At 48.2% G+C, this 21,204-nt stretch overlaps 1 protein-coding gene across 2 annotated transcripts; it reads left to right on the top strand.

The window, feature by feature from the left end:
• Window positions 1-1,975: 1,975 nt before the first annotated feature.
• Window positions 1,976-18,512, top strand: LOC141161217 (NFATC2-interacting protein-like). 2 transcript variants are annotated; one of them, XM_073646002.1, is made up of 9 exons: window positions 1,976-2,098; window positions 9,767-9,886; window positions 10,401-10,488; window positions 11,046-11,157; window positions 11,237-11,329; window positions 11,417-11,570; window positions 13,040-13,184; window positions 15,416-15,534; window positions 17,616-18,507. In XM_073646002.1, the coding sequence occupies exons 1-9, from the start codon at window positions 2,075-2,077 to the stop codon at window positions 17,769-17,771; spliced, it is 1,011 nt and encodes a 336-aa protein (XP_073502103.1). In that variant the 5' UTR covers window positions 1,976-2,074; the 3' UTR covers window positions 17,772-18,507. The 2 variants fall into 2 exon arrangements, with proteins under 2 accessions (XP_073502103.1, XP_073502104.1); XM_073646003.1 differs by having other exon boundaries at window positions 2,023-2,098; window positions 9,770-9,886; window positions 17,616-18,512.
• The last annotated feature ends 2,692 nt before the right edge of the window (window positions 18,513-21,204 follow it).

Below are 21,204 nucleotides of genomic sequence, written 5' to 3'. Positions count from 1 at the left end.
GTCGCCCGCTCACAGGTACGAGGCGGTAGGTAAATGACGACCCCTGCTTAGTACTGTGCTCCTGAAGTGTTGTCATAGGGGCCATAACTTGAAGGAATCTTTAAATAATAGTAATGGGCTGGATGTTTCATCTTTGTAAACTATGTGGAAAAGCAGAACATTGTCCATGCTCACAGCTGAGGTTTTGTTACACTGGATACAACTGTATCAGTAAAGACTGATGAATCCTCCCTGCACTGATACAAAGTAACAAACCATCCAAAGAGCAGAGATCTGTGCTGATTCTCATTCCTGAGGAGCCCACGCCCCGTCCTCACCCAGAACATCATCTATGGTCCGGTATTAATTCATCTATGGTCCGGTATTAATAGAAACACCCAGCGGACGACCTAATTACTGCAGTGACTCAAACAGGGCTACAACCCCCAACATCAAATAACCCAACCAGCGTCAATATCGTCTGTGACCACAAGGTGGTGCTGCAGAGCCGTCCAGTCAGTACATTATACTGTATACACAGTGACTGCACCAGCAGAATAGTGAGTGCAGCTCTGGAGCATAATACAGAATGTAACTCAGGATCAGTAATGTAATGTAAGTACACAGTGACTGCACCAGCAGAATAGTGAGTGCAGCTCTGGAGTATAATACAGGATGTAACTCAGGATCAGTAATGTAATGTATGTACAGTGACTGCACAAGCAGAATAGTGAGTGCAGCTCTGGAGTATAATACAGGATGTAACTCAGGATCAGTAATGTAATGTATGTACACAGTGACTGCACCAGCAGAATAGTGAGTGCAGCTCTGGAGTATAATACAGGATGTAACTCAGGATCAGTAATGTAATGTATGTACACAGTGACTGCACCAGCAGAATAGTGAGTGCAGCTCTGGGGTATAATACAGGATGTAACTCAGGATCAGTAATGTAATGTATGTACACAGTGACTGCACCAGCAGAATAGTGAGTGCAGCTCTGGAGTATAATACAGGAGGTAACTCAGGATCAGTAATGTAATGTATGTACACAGTGACTGCACCAGCAGAATAGTGAGTGCAGCTCTGGAGTATAATACAGGAGGAATCTCAGGATCAGTAATGTATGTACACAGTGACTGCACCAGCAGAATAGGGAGTGCAGCTCTGGAGTATAATACAGGATGTAACTCAGGATCAGTAATGTATGTACACAGTGACTGCACCAGCAGAATAGTGAGTGCAGCTCTGGAGTATAATACAGGATGTAACTCAGGATCAGTAATGTATGTACACAGTGACTGCACCAGCAGAATAGGGAGTGCAGCTCTGGAGTATAATACAGGATGTAACTCAGGATCAGTAATGTATGTACACAGTGACTGCACCAGCAGAATAGTGAGTGCAGCTCTGGAGTATAATACAGGATGTAACTCAGGATCAGTAATGTATGTACACAGTGACTGCACCAGCAGGATAGTGAGTGCAGCTCTGGGGTATAATACAGGATGTAACTCAGGATCAGTAATGTAATGTATGTACACAGTGACTGCACCAGCAGTATAGTGAGTGCAGCTCTGGAGTATAATACAGGATGTAACTCAGGATCAGTAATGTAATGTATGTACACAGTGACTGCACCAGCAGAATAGTGAGTGCAGCTCTGGAGTATAATACAGGAGGTAACTCGGGATCATTAATGTAATGTATGTACACAGTGACTGCACCAGCAGAATAGTGAGTGCAGCTCTGGGGTATTATACAGGCGGTCACTCTGTGGTAACTGTATGTATATAGATGTGTTTCCTGCTCTGTGCTGTCACCAGCATTTAATGGTTTTCTCAGCACATACTCCTCTAATCTTTACCCCATTAACCCTTCTCCTCTCGCACTGAACCTTCGATCCCGCAGCCCCGCTTCCTCCCCACGTTGTTCCCTCTGTCTGTACTACAAATCCCGGCATGCTCCGCAGTGTGTCGGGGCGTGTCTAGGGCGCGCAGCCAATAGCCTAAGCCGTGTGACCAATTTGCCATGAGTGACAGCGGCCTCAGCCAATCAGCGCGTAGTAAGCAGGGATCGCTCTGTAGCGGGAGACATGGCGGATGTCGGCGCGGACAAGGTCGGTATATAAGCTGTTCCACTATGGCCGCCCCGTGTTACGCTTCTCCGGTCAGCTGTGCGCACATGGAGCCTTCACTTCAGTGATGCTGGAAGTTGTAGTTCACTGGAACGCCTAATGCTTCCTGTGCTCCGCGTCCACAGCTGCAGTTCTGTCCCCGTGTGTCAGCGCAGCCCCGGGCCTCCACCAGTGTCTGCAGTCACTGCCTGCTCGGATCTCTGCTTCCTGTGGATCTGGAGGAGGAGGAAGAGGAGGTCGCTCATTAACCCCTGCAGGGCCGGCAGTTTTGTTCCGTCCTCCAGTACCTGTCTTGTCTTGGTTCTGTGTCTGTGTTGCCCTGTGAGGAGGTGTCTGCGGGGCGACGTGTACTGAATGACTTTATTACATTTGCAGCGTTTATTGTGCGGGAAAATGAGCAGAAACTAAACCCTGCGAATACGGCGGCTGCCAACGAGTCTACGGTAAAAAGAGAGAATTTGAAGGACTTTGGAAAAATGAAATTCTTGCGTTTTGTCTTTTTCGGAGACCGGTAACTTTTTCTATTTTTCCGTGGATGGAACCTTGTGAGGACTTGTGTGGCAAGCGGACGGGTCATTACCTTTTTGGGGCTTATACCAGTTTTGTTTTTTTTTAATGTATTTTTTTTTTGGGGGGGGGGTGGTTTTTTGGTTTTCTCCCCCCCCCCCCCCTTGTATTTTTCTCCCCCCCCCCTTGTATTTTTCTCCCCCCCCCCCTTGTATTTTTCTTCCCCCCCCCTTGTATTTTTCTTCCCCCCCCCCCTTGTATTTTTCTTCCCCCCCCCCCTTGTATTTTTCTCTCCCCCCCCCCCCTTGTATTTTTCTCTCCCCCCCCCTTGTGTTTCTTCTCCCCCCCCTTGTGTTTCTTCTCCCCCCCCTTGTGTTTCTTCTCCCCCCCCTTGTGTTTCTTCTCTCCCCCCTTGTGTTTCTTCTCTCCCCCCCTTGTGTTTCTTCTCTCCCCCCCTTGTGTTTCTTCTCTCCCCCCCTTGTGTTTCTTCTCTCCCCCCCTTGTGTTTCTTCTCTCCCCCCCTTGTGTTTCTTCTCTCCCCCCCTTGTGTTTCTTCTCTCCCCCCCTTGTGTTTCTTCTCTCCCCCCCCTTGTGTTTCTTCTCTCCCCCCCTTGTGTTTCTTCTCTCCCCCCCTTGTGTTTCTTCTCTCCCCCCCTTGTGTTTCTTCTCTCCCCCCCCTTGTGTTTCTTCTCTCCCCCCCCTTGTGTTTCTTCTCTCCCCCCCTTGTGTTTCTTCTCTCCCCCCCTTGTGTTTCTTCTCTCCCCCCCTTGTGTTTCTTCTCTCCCCCCCTTGTGTTTCTTCTCTCCCCCCCCTTGTGTTTCTTCTCTCCCCCCCCTTGTGTTTCTTCTCTCCCCCCCTTGTGTTTCTTCTCTCCCCCCCTTGTGTTTCTTCTCTCCCCCCCCTTGTGTTTCTTCTCTCCCCCCCCTTGTGTTTCTTCTCTCCCCCCCCTTGTGTTTCTTCTCTCCCCCCCTTGTGTTTCTTCTCTCCCCCCCCTTGTGTTTCTTCTCTCCCCCCCCTTGTGTTTCTTCTCTCCCCCCCCTTGTGTTTCTTCTCTCCCCCCCCTTGTGTTTCTTCTCTCCCCCCCCTTGTGTTTCTTCTCTCCCCCCCCTTGTGTTTCTTCTCTCCCCCCCCTTGTGTTTCTTCTCTCCCCCCCCTTGTGTTTCTTCTCTCCCCCCCCTTGTGTTTCTTCTCTCCCCCCCCTTGTGTTTCTTCTCTCCCCCCCCTTGTGTTTCTTCTCTCCCCCCCCTTGTGTTTCTTCTCTCCCCCCCCTTGTGTTTCTTCTCTCCCCCCCCTTGTGTTTCTTCTCTCCCCCCCCTTGTGTTTCTTCTCTCCCCCCCCTTGTGTTTCTTCTCTCCCCCCCCTTGTGTTTCTTCTCTCCCCCCCCTTGTGTTTCTTCTCTCCCCCCCCTTGTGTTTCTTCTCTCCCCCCTTGTGTTTCTTCTCTCCCCCCCCTTGTGTTTCTTCTCTCCCCCCCCTTGTGTTTCTTCTCTCCCCCCCCTTGTGTTTCTTCTCTCCCCCCCCTTGTGTTTCTTCTCTCCCCCCCCTTGTGTTTCTTCTCTCCCCCCCCCTTGTGTTTCTTCTCTCCCCCCCCTTGTGTTTCTTCTCTCCCCCCCCTTGTGTTTCTTCTCTCCCCCCCCTTGTGTTTCTTCTCTCCCCCCCCTTGTGTTTCTTCTCTCCCCCCCCTTGTGTTTCTTCTCTCCCCCCCCCTTGTGTTTCTTCTCTCCCCCCCCCTTGTGTTTCTTCTCTCCCCCCCCTTGTGTTTCTTCTCTCCCCCCCCTTGTGTTTCTTCTCTCCCCCCCCTTGTGTTTCTTCTCTCCCCCCCCTTGTGTTTCTTCTCTCCCCCCCCTTGTGTTTCTTCTCTCCCCCCCCTTGTGTTTCTTCTCTCCCCCCCCTTGTGTTTCTTCTCTCCCCCCCCCTTGTGTTTCTTCTCTCCCCCCCCCTTGTGTTTCTTCTCTCCCCCCCCTTGTGTTTCTTCTCTCCCCCCCCTTGTGTTTCTTCTCTCTCCCCCCCCTTGTGTTTCTTCTCTCCCCCCCCCTTGTGTTTCTTCTCTCCCCCCCCCTTGTGTTTCTTCTCTCCCCCCCCCTTGTGTTTCTTCTCTCCCCCCCCCTTGTGTTTCTTCTCTCCCCCCCCCTTGTGTTTCTTCTCTCCCCCCCCCCTTGTGTTTCTTCTCTCCCCCCCCTTGTGTTTCTTCTCTCCCCCCCCCTTGTGTTTCTTCTCTCCCCCCCCCTTGTGTTTCTTCTCTCCCCCCCCCTTGTGTTTCTTCTCTCCCCCCCCCTTGTGTTTCTTCTCTCCCCCCCCCCTTGTGTTTCTTCTCTCCCCCCCCCCCTTGTGTTTCTTCTCTCCCCCCCCCCCCTTGTGTTTCTTCTCTCCCCCCCCCCCCCCCTTGTGTTTCTTCTCTCCCCCCCCCCCCCCTTGTGTTTCTTCTCTCCCCCCCCCCCCTTGTGTTTCTTCTCTCCCCCCCCTTGTGTTTCTTCTCTCCCCCCCCCCTTGTGTTTCTTCTCTCCCCCCCCCCCTTGTGTTTCTTCTCTCCCCCCCCCCTTGTGTTTCTTCTCTCCCCCCCCCCCTTGTGTTTCTTCTCTCCCCCCCCCCCCCTTGTGTTTCTTCTCTCCCCCCCCCCCCCCTTGTGTTTCTTCTCTCCCCCCCCTCCTTGTGTTTCTTCTCTCCCCCTTTTTCCTTGTATATATTTTGTCAGGACTTTTCTGGCTGTGGCGATAACATATTTACCTTTTTAATTGGAGGCAGAATGGGTTGTGATAAACATGTCAAGGGTTACAGCTGGGGAGGGTGACCCAGATCCCACCGTTGCCACCAGGTTTGTCAGGGGACACCTCTCCTCTGCCTCCAATCATCAGGACAATTACACAATTGACTGACGAGTGGATGAGGCCGTGGCTGCTTCGACTACTAGCCAGTTACTGGGTAACTCGGTGAGCTTATGGTATATACACCTCAGATTCCAACACATGGAAAAAAAAAAAATATATATATATACAGTACAGACCAAAAGTTTGGACACACATTCGCATTTAAAGATTTTTCTGTATTTTCATGACTATGAAAATTGTACATTCACACTGAAGGCATCAAAACTATGAATTAACCCATGTGGAATTATATACTTAACAAAAAAGTGTGAAACTACTGAAAATATGTCTTATATTCTAGGTTCTTCAAAGTAGCCACCTTTTGCTTTGATGACTGCTTTGCACACTCTTGGCATTCTCTTGATGAGCTTCAAGAGGTAGTCACCGGAAATGGTTTTCACTTCACAGGTGTGCCCTGTCAGGTTTAATAAGTGGGATTTCTTGCCTTATAAATGGGGTTGGGACCATCAGTTGTGTTGTGCAGAAATCTGGTGGATACACAGCTGATAGTCCTACTGAATAGACTGTTAGAATTTGTATTATGGCAAAAAAAAAAGCAGCTAAGTAAAGAAAAACGAGTGGCCATCATTACTTTAAGAAATGAAGGTCAGTCAGTCCGAAAAATTGGGCAAACTTTGAAAGTGTCCCTAAGTGCAGTTGCAAGAACCATCAAGCGCTACAAAGAAACTGGCTCACATGAGGACCGCCCCTGGAAAGGAAGACCAAGAGTCACTTCTGCTTCTGAGGATAAGTTTATCAGAGTCACCAGCCTCAGAAATCGCAGGTTAACAGCAGCTCAGATTAGAGACCAGGTCAATGCCACACAGAGTTCTAGCAGCAGACACATCTCTTCAACAACTGTTAAGAGGAGACTTTGTGCAGCAGGCCTTCATGGTAAAATAGCTGCTAGGAAACCACTGCTAAGGACAGGCAACAAGCAGAAGAGACTTGTTTGGGCTAAAGAACACAAGGAATGGACATTAGACCAGTGGAAATCTGTGCTTTGGTCTGATGAGTCCAAATTTGAGATCTTTGGTTCCAACCACCGTGTCTTTGTGCGACGCAGAAAAGGTGAACGGATGGACTCTACATGCCTGGTTCCCACCGTGAAGCATGGAGGAGGAGGTGTGATGGTGTGGGGGTGCTTTGCTGGTGACACTGTTGGGGATTTATTCAAAATTGAAGGCATACTGAACCAGCATGGCTACCACAGCATCTTGCAGCGGCATGCTATTCCATCCGGTTTGCGTTTAGTTGGACCATCATTTATTTTTCAACAGGACAATGACCCCAAACACACCTCCAGGCTGTGTAAGGGCTATTTGACCAAGAGGGAGAGTGATGGGGTGCTACGCCAGATGACCTGGCCTCCACAGTCACCAGACCTGAACCCAATCAAGATGGTTTGGGGTGAGCTGGACCGCAGAGTGAAGGCAAAAGGGTCAACAAGTGCTAAGCATCTCTGGGAACTCTTTCAAGATTGTTGGAAGACCATTTCCGGTGACTACCTCTTGAAGCTCATCAAGAGAATGCCAAGAGTGTGCAAAGCAGTCATCAAAGCAAAAGGTGGCTACTGTGAAGAACCTAGAATATAAGACATATTTTCTGTTGTTTCACACTTTTTTGTTAAGTATATAATTCCACATGTGTTAATTCATAGTTTTGATGCCTTCAGTGTGAATGTACAATTTCCATAGTCAAGAAAATACAGAAAAAACTTTAAATGAGAAGGTGTGTCCAAACTTTTGGTCTGTACTGTGTGTGTATATATATATATATATAATTACATACACACACCCCGGTATAGTCACTGCCAGCTCTGCAGTAACAAAAGAATCTCTAGCTGCCACCACCAATAGTTTATTCAGGCCGATGGGACGCCCGTTCCATGTAGCGTATGGCTTCAAGAGTGGGGTTTACAGAGCAAAAGGAACAGGGCTATGAAATTTGTTTAATCCAAAAAAGTATAAAAAAAATATACAAGGTAATAACAAAATAGGATTAAAATAATACGGTATTACTTTTTATTTCATGTAATTGTATATAACAAAGGAGAAGTACTATAGCTAATGTCACAGAAATGGCTCAGAGCTTAGCGGAAGGAGGTACTGCTTAGGAAAACGGACAGAACTACAGCAAGTTGTACCTTCCAGGGCTTACGAAAGACCCAAATTCTGCTTTTTATTAGATCAAGGTTATGCCCACACACCTCCCCTTGCTGAGCTTATATGGGGGCTGGTTGTCGGATGTGCTAGGTCCTCTAGAACAGTGGTCCCCAACCTTTTTTGCACCAGGGACCGGCTTGAAGCAAGATCATTTTTCCATGGCCCAGCAAGGAGGGGGTGGGGTGGGCGGGGCTTTGGTCATATGGGGGCGGGGTAATGGAGGGATTTGGAGTTTAGTGCATACTTATCATATAGTGTAGACCAGGTCCCCGCCAGGAGCTATGCCAGGAGCCCCACATAATGTGCTGTGCCAGGAGCCGCATCACTGAGGCCCCATCACGCCCTGCAGCAGGACAGGGCAGCTGTCCTGACAGCTGCTGTTCAGCTGCATTTACTTCATCCCAGGGGCGGACACAGACTGTAGTGGGCCCCTGTGCAAGAAATTTTTGGGGGCCCCCCCCGCCCTTCATAAGGCAACAAAATTATGTAAACATAACCCCCCCCCTCCGTGCATCTCTCATCCACCCCCCGTGCATCTCTCATCCACCCCCCGTGCATCTCTCATCCACCCCCCGTGCATCTCTCATCCCACCCCCCGTGCATCTCTCATCCACCCCCCGTGCATCTCTCATCCACCCCCCGTGCATCTCTCATCCCCCCCCCGTGCAGCTCTCATCCCCCCCCCGTGCAGCTCTCATCCCCCCCCCCGTGCAGCTCTCATCCCCCCCCCCGTGCAGCTCTCATCCCCCCCCCCGTGCAGCTCTCATCCCCCCCCCCGTGCAGCTCTCATCCCCCCCCCCGTGCAGCTCTCATCCCCCCCCCCGTGCAGCTCTCATCCCCCCCCCCCGTGCAGCTCTCATCCACCCCCCGTGCAGCTCTCATCCACCCCCCTCCTAGTTAATTGTATTTAAAAAAAAATAAAACTTGTTATACTTACCCCCATGCGATCCCTGCAGAATCCTGGCGCTCGTCCAAATCGCTGACACCAGGTTCTCCTGACTTCCGGCCATGTGACGGCGCCGTCACATGACCGGAAGTCAGGGGAATCATGAAGGTGCTGCCGCAGCAGCGCAGCGCTAAGATGTCCCGGACCCGGCGCTTAGCATGCGGCCGGGGGCCCCATGAGGAGAGAGACGCACAAGAGGGGGGCTCCGAGGGGGCTCCTACCGGCCGGGCCCCATACTGGAGTCAGGGCAGTCATGCCCTGATGGCGGCCCTGCTGGAGGCTGGAGGGGCCCCCTCTCCCCGCGGACCGGCTGAAAAACCCCAACGGCCCGGTCCTGGTCCGCGGACCGGCGGTTGGGGACCTCTGCTCTAGAATTTTGGGAGATCCCCAACTTACAGAATATCTTCGCCCCTGGAGGTCCCATGTGGTAGATATTGTCGTCATGTTTCTTATTGCGATTTTATCTGTCTATAGAGATATAACCTACAAATGAGATCCATGACCCAAAAATAATCAAAGGCAATAACAAATAAAATGTTAATTTTTGAGTACAGCTGATATAAAATGTAGCAAGGGGGGAAATACCAGTGAAATTAAAAAAATGTATATGGTGACAGGATAATGGCTACTCAATAAATCAGTGGACAGTGTCCTTATATTATGTACACGGTGCGAATAGCTAGGTATATCTAGGTAAGAACATGTATCACTAAACCTCTATTAAAACACTTATCAGAGATGTATATGTGAAATGGATGCCAACTATTGTAGCTAATCAGTAGAACTATACTACATATCTTAGGTGTAGTAATATTCGCAAATACCTCTACTACATATTGGCTTAGGATCTTGGAGATGGGAATACCCTTTTAAGTCCTCCATTTTGCCTGTTAAGAGTCTGTATAGGGTCACTGTGACATGGTGGGACGGCTTATACGTTTCTTTGATCAAAATTCTGTTAACTAAGCGCCCTGTATTTTCTTGCCCTGTTGCGATTTACTGCAGGGTATCTGCTTATGTTTTTTATCTTTGGTTTTGTCTAATACGGAGTCTGTCAGGATTAAATGTATTTCTGACGATAGCTTGTGGCAGTTTGTGGGCGGGCGCGCGTCAGGGGTAACCAACAAATATGGCGGCTTTTATGGAGTAACCGTCTTCTCTTTATTCAGCAGGGAGATGACAGCCACAGCAGCGACAGTGACGTAGCGATCATAGTGCCGCGAAGAGCGAAACGGCGACGGATCCTCCAGGGGACCGTGCCCGTCACGGCTACAGTGTACTCCAACAAGGTAGGACCAGTATGGACGGTCCCATACCTTCCCCACTGTTTAGTGATGGCATAAAGACGATGGCAATGTAAATAATGGCGCAGTGTCTCTTGTTGAAGCAATCAGTCTGCTGTATTGAAGGTTTTTTGGTGTTCCTCATTGCAGGGTTCATGGTCACTGTCATTGCGTTCTCGCATACCTGCAGATCATGTCCTGGCAGTTGAGACCACAACCCCATCACCACTCGCCTTGAGCGGTGGTAACAAACCCCCTCAGATACAACTAGTGGCCGCAGCATATAAATTGGTTAACGGGAAGGGACCTCTGTCATCTCAACGGGCCCCTCCGAAACGTGGTAAAAGCCAAAGCCTTTGTTTTTAAAGGGGCTTTTCGCCAGATAAACCCAGCTGTTTGGCCATGGTAGTCAACGACGGCACTTTTAAGGAAAGCCCCTTAAGGCAGTGGTGGCGTTGGTGGCAATCTTTTTTTCATCATGGATGAAATGAGAAGTGTTTTGTACTTGCTTTTCTTTCAGGTGAACAGTTCTCTGACGCTGATACCGGATAACCTCAACACTCTTGCCCATATGGAAAAGGAGCTTCAGAAAAAGCAGGGCTGTGAAGGTGAGACCCCCCCCCCCCAACCTGAATAGTGTATAGGGAAGGGGGGCAATACAGTTATGGAGGGCTAGCTTATGAGACCTTACCTCTCTTGTAAGGTAGGAGCTAATAGTTTACATGGGCATCAAGACCATGGTTGATGGCCTCTCAATCCTTAGGAGGTGCAGTTTGAGGATGAGGACCTCTTACTGTCCACACCTCATTAGTTTCTTACCCTCCGAGCTCCTCGACTACACAGGAGCGAGCACCAAAATATGAATTTGTCAGAGAAACTAGTCACAAGGGGTAAAAATTAAACTTGCTCTCCAATTCTTGGCCGCCTTCTGTTGACTCCTCGGTCTTCTCATCGCTTTCTGAGTCTCCAATGCTGTCACTCAGAGAGTGATACGAGTCTATCGTCAATGACTTGTACCAAATGACTGGACCATCGGTGGAAGGACAAGAACTGGTGTGAACCAAATTGGGAAAAGCTCTACTTCATTGGTTGGATTTGCTCGTCTGTTTTTCACTTCTCCTGTGACTTTGTCCAGATAATCCAAATATTGTCCGTTCCTCCACAGACCTGGAGAGTGAAGCACCTGTAGAGCCGCCGCTGGTACAACCAGTGATTCCCACATACGACCTGTCTGACCCAGAGGAAACTGAGAACGACAAGACCACCCCGTGTGACAGGTAACATTTATTGCCTCTCCCCTAACACCACCTCCATCCTCTGGACCCCCCACCCTGACGTAGATCGCTTTGTCTGTAGAGTACGGGACTCCTCTCCGTCTCCGCCTCCCACCCCAAAGACCCCAGTGAGGAAAGGGAAAAAGGGAAAAAAGGGAATGAACCAGAAAATCAGGTACTGTCCTCAATGGGATCATGTGGGACTGGCGGACTCTGCAGGACTTCTCCTGCTACAGCTTTTCTATATGGCTTCTCTTACCAGGAAGATGGAAGAGCGTCTACAGGATCTGGGCACTGTCTTGTCCCCATTGCGGAACTCTGACAACGACGTGATCGTGCTGGGGAGCAGTCCGCCACCCGAACTGATCATAAAAGTACGCCGCAGGGGGAAAATCTTCAGGATAAACCTCCGACCTGTGAGTAAAGGAGACCTCTGGGGTGAATTTGACGGCCCCGTGGGCCGTGGGGTACTCGGTAGCCGGGCCGGTCATTGCTAGGGGAGATGTTACAGTGGCGGTGACCCGGTCTGTGACCCAGGGCGCTCAATAAGGGGAATTTTATAGTTATGTTTAATGTTCGTGACTCCACCTTTGGTATGTGGCTAAAGGGAGACGCCGCTGCGGTGCAGATCCTCTGGAGCTGTTAATGCAGCAGAGTTGGTTTAGCTCTCCACAGGTAGAGCTTAGCTCCAGGGCATTGCAGGGGTGTAATGGATGAAGTAGCTGTATAGGGTGGTGCAGGGGATGATGGCGCAGTAATATTTCGCAGAGACAGTGGGGTGCAGTCTTCAGGGTTTTACTCACAATTTTTAGACTCCAAGCTACCAGGCCAGGGTAACTTCCCACGCCGTCCTGTGTTTACCATCGGAGGGGTTCAGCAAACTCCCAGGTACCAACAGAGCACTTAGCGGGACCCCTTTCTGTGTTCCTTCTGGCCGTCTCCCTGCGCCTCACACCCAGTGTCCCAAGCCAGTGACCGCTGACCTTGTTGGGCTACGTTTCCTCTGTCCCCTGGATCCTCTATGGTCACCTTTAGGCAGTTTAGATGTGGATGTGGCTGTAGCACATGAAATGCTGCACCCTCCGGTTATCTAGCTGAGACTTGACGAACTCTGCTAGTTTAGGGGCCGCTGCCCTCTGGCCTGATCCCTCCACGTTTCTGCAGACTCGGGCGCATGGGTGGCCTCTGCATTCGCTGTGCCCCTGGGATCCTTTCTGTCTTTCTGGAGCCTTTCCTCTGCTCCCAACCTCCTCCTTCAGTCAAGCCTGGGCCTCTAGCTAGGCCCTCTTCCCTGAGCAGAGCTCCTACAGATCTCCTGCTCCCACTACTTCTCCTCTCAGACTGAACTCTAGACTGCTCTGCCCTTTCAAGATGGCTTCTCCTTTTATATCCTCCTTCTCAAGTGCTCCCCTGATCTGCTTCCTCCACCCACACCCACTACATGGTTCCCCCCACTTCCAGCCAGGGACAGGGCTCAGCTGTGTAGCAAAGCATCTTGCTCCTCCTGCTGGTCTGGAGTAGTGTAGTGTTGGATGCTGGTGTTTGGCTCCCGGGCAGTACCCCATCCTTACCTGAGAGTGGGATACCACACCTCTGGGTGAGATGCAGTACCTCTGTGGCGACTAAACCCGCAGGGCGCCACAACTGCTATGTGTCCTCAGCTGGGAGGGACGTACCAATAAGTGGGTGAATGCCATAATGGTATTGTCAGGGGTGAGTTATTGTGCCCCTTTTACTGACTCATTGTGGTTGCGATGCATACGCATTATTGCTCCTTATGACTGCTTAAGAGGTTTTGCCCATCCTGGAATGGGGGGCAGAGATCACTCATTGGTTGGGTACTGGGGGGTCCTGAAGATCTCATCAACATGCCTTCTGTTTTCAGACAGACACCCTAGAAAAGTTGGTGGAGTCTGTGGCCTCACGACTGGAAGTTGCCTCCTCACAGATTTTACTACTCCGTGGAGATGAGGAACTTGATATGAAGGAGTCGCCGCAGTCTCTGAATCTCACAGTAGCTGACATAATAGGTAAGATAAAATATTGTCAGATGTAAGAAGACGAAAAATAATGGTGACTTTGCCTCACAGAAGTCTGTCTGCAGCCGCCACTAGGGGGAGCTCCCTGTATACAAAGATGCAGAAGATTCTGTCTGCAGCCACCACTAGGGGGAGCTCCCTGTATACAGAGATACATGATAAGATTCTGTCTGCAGCCACCACTAGGGGGAGCTCCCTGTATACAGAGATACATAAGATCCTGTCTGCAGCCACCACTAGGGGGAGCTCCCTGTATACAGAGATACATGATAAGATTCTGTCTGCAGCCACCACTAGGGGGACCTCCATAATGATGCACCATTTATTCCATGGCACTTTATATGTGAAAAGGGGGTATACATAATTAAAAACAAGTACAATAATCTTGAACAATACAGGTCGGCGACTGGTACAGGAGAAGAGAGGACCCTGCCCGTGAGGGCTCTATCTACAAGGGATAGGTGTGGATACAGTGGGTGAGGGTAGAGCCGGTCGTGCAGCGGTATGGTGGAGCGAGGATTACTGCAGGTTGTAGGCTTGACGGAAGAGGTGGGTCTTCAGGTTTCTTTTGAAGGTTTCTGTGGTAGGCGAGAGTCTGATATATTGGGGTAGAGAGTTCCAGAGTAGGGGGGAAGCACGGGAGAAATCTTGTATGTGATTGTGGGAAGAGGAGATAAGAGGGGAGTAGAGAAGGAGATCTTGTGAGGATCAGCGGTATGTATCGGGAGACTCAGATGTATGGTGGAGACAGGTTGTGGATGGCTTTGTATGCCATGGTTAGGGTTTTGAACTGGAGTCTCTGGGTAATGGGGAGCCAGTGAAGAGATTGGCAGCAGAGTTTAGGATAGATTAGAGGGTGGTAGAGGGGAGGCCACAGAGCAGGAGGTTGCAGTAGTCGAGGCGGGAGATGATGAGGGCGTGCACTAGTGTTTTTGCAGATTCATGGCTGAGGAATGTGCGGAGATATTAGAGTTGGAGTCGGCAGGAAGTGTGAAGGGGAGATTAGAGTCCAGGGTTACCCCAAGGCAGCGAGCTTGTGTTACTGGGGAGAGTGAACAGCCATTGACTTTGGATAGGTCTGATGGGTGGGTTAAGTGAGATGGTGGAAAGATGAATTTGATTTTGTCCATGTTAAGTTTTAGAAATCTAGCAGAGAAGAAGTATGAGATGGTGGACAGACATTGTGGGATTTTGGTTAGTAGGGAGGTGATATCTGGTCCAGAGAGGTAGATCTGTGTGTCATCAGCATAGAGGTGATAATGAAAGCCGTGAGACTCTATGAGCTGTCCCAGGCCAAAGGTGTAGATGGAGAAGCAGGGGTCCTAGAACTGAACCTTGGGGGACACAGACAGGGGGCGAGATGAGGAGGTGGTGTGTGAGTAGGAGACACTGAATGTCCGGTTTGTTAGATATGAGGAGATCCAGGATAGGGCCAAGTCTGTGATGCCGAGAGATGAGTCTGTAGTAAGAGGGAATTGTCCTCTGTCGAAGGCAATGACAGGTCTAGGAGGAGGAGGACAGAGTAGTGTCGCTTAGTTTTGGCGGTTAGTAGGTCGTTGGTGACTTTAGTCAGGGCAGTTTCATTAGAATGGTGCGGTCGGAAACCAGATTGTAGGCGGTCAAAGAGGGAGCCGGAGGAGAGTTGGGAGGACAGTTCAGAATGGATGCGTTGTTCCAGTAGTCTTCATGCGTAGGGTTGAAGTGATATGGGGCAAAAGCTAAAAATCAAGGATGGGTCAAGGGAGGGCTTTTTGAGGATTGGTGTGGTCGAGGCATGTTTGAAGCATGAGGGCGAAGACACCAGTTGGTGGTAGGTTGAGTAGGTGGGTTAGGGTTGGGATGAGGTGGGAAGCGATCGGGTCAAGTGCACAGATGGTGAGATGTGATCTGGAGAGTAGAGAGGAAAGTTCATCTTCTGTCATGGTGGAGAAGCTGGTTTTGGAGGAAGAGTGCTGAGTAGATATGAGGGGCTGCATCGACTGTAGGCCAAAACTTTCCCTGATATCAATCTTCTGCTTAAAGAATGGGGCAAAGTCTTCAGCAGAGAGGAGGAGGAGGTGGTGCTGGGGGATGGAGGAGGGAGTTGAAAGTGTTTAAATAGTTGTTTAGCTGTATATGATTACCACCCCTTTCGTTGACGGTGGTCTTCCATAACCCTGGTTAACTGTAGAAATAGTATTACCTCCTGACTTGTTACATTTTCTGATGTTCCCTTCCTCCAGATTGTGTGGTACACTCGGCCTCCAGGGAGCCGGGATCTGATGGTCAGTCTGATGAGAAGATCTGCCTGAAGGTCCAGGGGAAGGACAAGCAGTCCCACCTGAGTGTCACCATTGGGATGGTGAGCAGATTTGTACTGGGTCATTATTATGTAGGTTCTGTGCTGACTGATCGTACATCCAGCCATGTTGGTCCTCCTATGAAGCCAAGCTCCAAAACTACAATTTGTCTCGCAAAAGTCAAGCCCCACAACTATGGGGACAGGAGAAAAGATCTGAGTCTTGGAAGAGGTGGAGGAAGAAACAAAAAATTGTTTATGGAAGTAATGAGTTAACTGAATGTTTAAAGGATCCGTCAGCTTGGTTTCCATTTAGGATCTGTTTTTTTGACCAGATCCCCCTCCTGCACTGGTGGTCTCTGCCTGGCTGCAAGTGATGATATCATAACTACCGGTCACCTGACTGCGGATGCCTCTTATTGGCTGATGAACCCACTCACTAAGTGATGACATCATGACGTCCTGACACTGGTTTCCTGAGCCCGATCACTGGTGGCCGGAGCTTCCAGTAACTTCAGTCTTGGCCAAAAGTTTTTTGAAACGGGCAAACTTTGTTTTTCACATTTTGCCTCTTCAGTGTTTTTTTTTCGCTCTTTTAGTTGGATGTTTGTTTGGTTACTGACGGACAATAATATTCCAGAATTCCTGACAAAGCCATAAAGCTTCTGTGAAGCCTCAATATTCCCAGCACTGACCCTTATTTCTCCAGACTGCTGCCCTTCCCCCAGCAGCTGGATATCTGCTTCTTGGCCAGATCCTGACTGATGGCCCCCCTGTTCTTGTCTCATCAGAGCTCGGAGGTCATAATTTTTGTGGTTCGGTTTGTCTTTTTGATTGACTGCAGGTTCTCAATGTTATAGAGATCTTTGGAGTCTTTTGGTCATGGACTGAAAATGTCAATGTTTTGTTCCCCTTTGGCCTTGTGACATGGTCTCCATGTTGGAAAAGCATCATCACAGCGTTGTTCTGGATGATTGGAAAAGTTGCTACTGGAGGAGGTTTAGATCCCATTCTTTATTCATGGCCGTGATCTTGGGTATAATTGTGAGTGAGCCCCCTCCTTGGATGAGAAGCCCCCACATGATTGGTCTCAGGAGGCTTTAATGCTGGCAGATGCAGGACTCGTGATGGCGATCAGTCTCTTCTCTGGACAGTAATCCTTCCACATGTCCCAACAGTGTTAAGGGGCTCCATCAAAGACACTAACTTTCCCCCAACTTCAGCAGTCCAATTCCTGTACTTCCTGCAAAGTTATCTTCTATGATGGAGCCCCTCCAGAATGTTGGGACATGTGGAAGAATGATTGTCCGGAGAAGAAACTGATCGCCATCATGAGTCCTGTATCTGCCAGCAGTAAAGCCTCCTGAGACCACTCGTGGGGGCTTCTCATCCAAGGAGGGGGATCACATTTATACCCAAGACCACGACCATAAAGAAAAAAAAAATCTAAACCTCCTCCAGGAACCACTCCCATCATCCAGGACAATGTGCTAATGCTTACCTCCCCTGTTTATGATGGTGACCAGGTTACAAAGCAAAAGTGATAACGAAGTGGCTCGGGGAACAAGACATTTATATTTTGGGTCCATGAAACTCCCCAGATCTCAATCCCATTGAGAACCTGTGGTCAATCCTCAGTGACAAACAAACAAAACCATAAAAATTATGATGACCTCTGAGACAAGAACGGGCGGCCATCAGTCAGGATCTTCCAAGAGCCGATATCCAGCCACCGGGGCGAAGGCCAGAAGTCTGGAGAATAAGGGGCAGCGCTGGGAATATTTAGGCATCAAGGAAACTTCATGAATTTGTCAATAAAAGTGTAAAAACTTGAGAAGTTTATAATTGATGCCTCAGTAACCAGAGAAACATCCGACTGAAAGAGTGAAACCGCTGAAGAGGCAAAACTTGTGTTAGTCTCACAACTTTTGGTCTCCACTGTAGATGCTGCAGCTGCTAATGACCGCGGCATCTAAGGGTGTCGTCAGCCGGACTCTGAGCCGTCTCTGTTCTCCTCTATATCCCGGCCATATAGATTATCCTCAAACAAGTATTTACGGGAATCTGCCTTTAGGACTCGCCCGGCTATGTACCTAACCTGGTAGCTGATTGTCCTCTCGCTGACCCTTCTCCTTCCTCTACAGACCGAGCCGTTCCAGACCCTCATGGATCAGTATAAAGCCGCCATGGGCCTCTCCAACAATGTCTGCTTCATGTTTGAAGGGCAGAAACTAAACGGCAGGAATACACCCCAGGAGCTCGGCCTGGAAAGCGACGACCTCATAGAAGCGTGGGCCTGAGCATGACGAGACATGAATACTCGGACATAGAGACCGAAATCGTGGCCAGAGAGGTAACGCTGAAGTCAAGATGGCTGCCCCCCTAACTGGACAGGTCCTCTTATTAGCAATCTCCTCAATCTGACACTACCGCCCTCGGTAATATGGATGAAATGTGTTCCTGATCCTCTGATCCCTGATCCTCTAGTCCTCCAGGGACCCCCAAGGAATGGAACTTTTTTCCTTTGTTTTTAAGACCCTCCTTGTCTTTAAGGACATGTCGTGGGGTAAAGTTGCAAGATGAGAAATTAATTATTTTTGCGACTTCCTCCTCATATGTAATGTTATAAAATTCTTTAAAATGTCACTTTTTGTAAGAAATAAAAAACCAGGCCTGGAGCTGGTCAATGCTGGTGCCGGGCTGTGAGTATCTGTCCAGTGCAGGTGATAGAGGACCATGAGTTAGGCAGTGACTATTCCTGTAGGTCTGTCTGGTGGGGCTCAGATTCATGGATACTGTGAAAAATAGTAATGTTTTATATAGAATTTTAATCTGTCTGCAGCCACCACTAGGGGGAGCTCCCTGTATACAGCCATTTTGATATAGGGAAAATATATATTCTTGTACAGTGTTAGCCAGTAGATAGAAAAATATTTAGATTTGAGAGTCCTCAGTGGTTGATACCTTTTTAATGGCTAACTGAAAAGATGGTAACAAATTGCAAGCTTTTGACAATACTCAGGTCTCCATCAGGCTAGTATAACACAAAATCTGAAGAGTCACATATTTATGCACAATAAGACACACAAGAAAAAAAAATGCAATAGGTTAGACAGGTGATGAAAAGCAGAGTTATTATGGAAGAAATAAACAGTTCTGGCTATAAATATTTTAGCAGTTAATAGATAAGGAGTGTGAAGGTTTTATTGTCCTGTGATTAGGTCCAGTGTTGTGATGACCTCACAGGTCTGGGAGTCTGAGGAGCACATTCCTTAGTTGATGTAGAATGACATAAATCCATGCGACACATTCATTCCTGCTCTGAAAGTGTTAAAGGTCAACATGAGTTTATATTCTGAGACTCTCCTTTCTCTCTGAGATTTGAAGTTACCTTTTAATACCAGTAATTTCATATCTTTTATGCTGTGATCAGGGGAACAAAAATGTTTGGCTACAGGTAGATCTATTCTTTTTTTATTTTATTGTGTGGCGATGATGATTCATCCTTGTTCTAAGTTTTTGCCCTGTGTCCCCTACATAAAGACCCCCAGCTGGACATTTGGTACATATAATTAAGTACACTACATTAGATGTTATACAGCTGAACATACCTGGGATCTTATAGTCCTGATGTGAGTTGGGGATCTTTATTTTGTCTGTGGTCGTTATACACGGACAGGTTTTACATTTCTTATAGTTGCAAGGAAAGGTTCCTATAGCTGGTGGAGATGACTGGGAGCTTCTGACAATGATGCTTCTTAGATTTGGGGGCTGCCTGAAACACAGAAGTGGGGGGGTCTGGAAATATGGATTGTAATCGGGCATCTTTTTGTAGTAAGGGTTGTAGTTTCCGTGCAGCTCTTCTTAGCGCCTCCAGATTTGGATTGTAGGTGACTACTAGAGGCACCCGGTTGCTTTCTTGTTTGGTTTTGTAATGTAGGAGATGATTCCTCGATATTCTGGTGGCTCTTGTAATCTGGTTCTCAATTGTTCTTGGATGGTAGCCCTGTTTCAAAAAGGTCTTTCTGAGGCCATCAAGGTGTTTGTCTCTATCTGTCTCAAACTAAACAATAGTTTGTGTTTCGGATGGAAACTGTCCCGTTTAAGGTTATGTAGGACGGTCGATTGGTTTCCGGTACAAGGATGTCTCTATTTCATTGTTCTGTAGCTTGATGATGGTGTCCAAAAAGTTAATTTCAGTCCAGGAGTAGTTGAGTGTTAGGTTGATGATGGGATGAAATCGATTAAAGTGTTGATGGAACGTCTTCAGCTGTTGCCCAGACCCCGTCCAGATGATTAACATATCGTCAATGTAACGACAGTAGGCCAGAGGCCTGATGGGACATGAGGACAAAAAGTTACTTACAAGCTTGGCCATGAAAAGATTTGCGTACGGTGGAGCCATTTTACTCCCCATCGCTGTACCAGTCTCCTGTAGATATAGGTTATCAAATTCAAAGTAATTGTGGGTGAGGATGAATTCTGTAAGAATCGGCAACAATTCCGGTATTTTCCATGAAGATTTTGCAGCATTTAATCCATCCTTGTGTGGGATATTAGAATACAGAGATTCCTCGTCCATGGTGGCCAGGATGGTTCCTTCTGGTAGAGGACCTACTGCTGTTAGTTTATTCAGTAGGTCTGTCGTGTCCTGATTGTAGCTGGGTGTACTCTTTACCAGTGGTTTAAGAACACCCTCTACCCATCCAGAAACTTGCTCAGTAAGGGGCCCACACATGAAATAATTGGTCTTCCTGGATTTCCAGATTTGTGGATTTTGGGGAGCATATAGAACGTCCCTATTCTTGGACTCTCTGGTATCAGGTCATCTGCTCTTATGGATTCGTCAGGCAGACACGATACCAACTTGTTTAGTTCCTTGTAATAGTCCTGTGTAGGGTCAGACTCCAGTTTTTTGTAGTAGCACGTGTCCACCAGTTGTCTGTTTCACATCAGGACCATAAGACCCCAGGTATGTTCAGCTGTATCACATCTAATGGGGTGTACTTAATTATATGTACCAAATGTCCAGCTGGGGGTCTTTATGTAGGGGAGACAGGGCAAAAACTTAGAACAAGGATGAATCATCATTGCCACACAATAAAAGAAAAAAGCATAGATCTGCCTGTAGCCAAGCATTTTTGTTCCCCTGATTACAGCATAAAAGATATGAAATTACTGGTATTAAAAGGTAACTTCAAATCTCAGAGAGAAAGGAGAGTCTCAGAATATAAACTGATGATGACCTTTTACACTTTCAGAGCAGGAATGAATGTGTTGCATGGATTTATGTCATTCTACATCAACTAAGGAATGTGCTCCTCAGACCTGTGAGGCCATCACAACACTGGACCTAATCACAGGACAATAAAACCTTCACACTCCTTATCTATTAACTGCTAAAATATTTATAGCCAGAACTGTTTATTTCTTCCATAATAACTCTGCTTTTCATCACCTGTCTTACCTATTGCATTTTTTTTTGTCTTGTGTATAAATGTGACTCTTCAGATTTTGTGTTATACTAGCCTGATGAAGAGACCTGCGTAGTCTCGAAAGCTTAAGCAATTTGTTACCTTTTAATGGCTAACTGAAAAGATGGTATCAACCACTGAGGACTGTCAAATCTAAATATTTTTCTGTATACAGCCATAAATAGTGTAGATCTAGAAGCCAAAGTTGTTTTTCTAAACCCCAATTGCCAGGATGCCTTCTATCCCAGAATCGTAGATA

Source organism: Phyllobates terribilis, unplaced genomic scaffold (genome assembly GCF_046119375.1).
Source record: "Phyllobates terribilis strain yellow unplaced genomic scaffold, ASM4611937v1 Scaffold_9__5_contigs__length_417890890, whole genome shotgun sequence".
NCBI classification, from domain to species: Eukaryota; Metazoa; Chordata; class Amphibia; order Anura; family Dendrobatidae; genus Phyllobates; species Phyllobates terribilis.
Note: the sequence above shows the minus strand (reverse complement) of the source record. Positions and strands in the feature narration are given on the sequence as shown.

Coding starts and splice junctions, on each gene's coding strand:
- LOC141161217 (XM_073646002.1), top strand. CDS start 2,075: ATGGCGGATGTCGGCGCGGACAAG. Junction 2,099..9,766: donor CGGATGTCGGCGCGGACAAG/GTCGGTATATAA, acceptor CTCTTTATTCAG/CAGGGAGATGACAGCCACAG. Junction 11,330..11,416: donor GGAATGAACCAGAAAATCAG/GTACTGTCCTCA, acceptor TTCTCTTACCAG/GAAGATGGAAGAGCGTCTAC.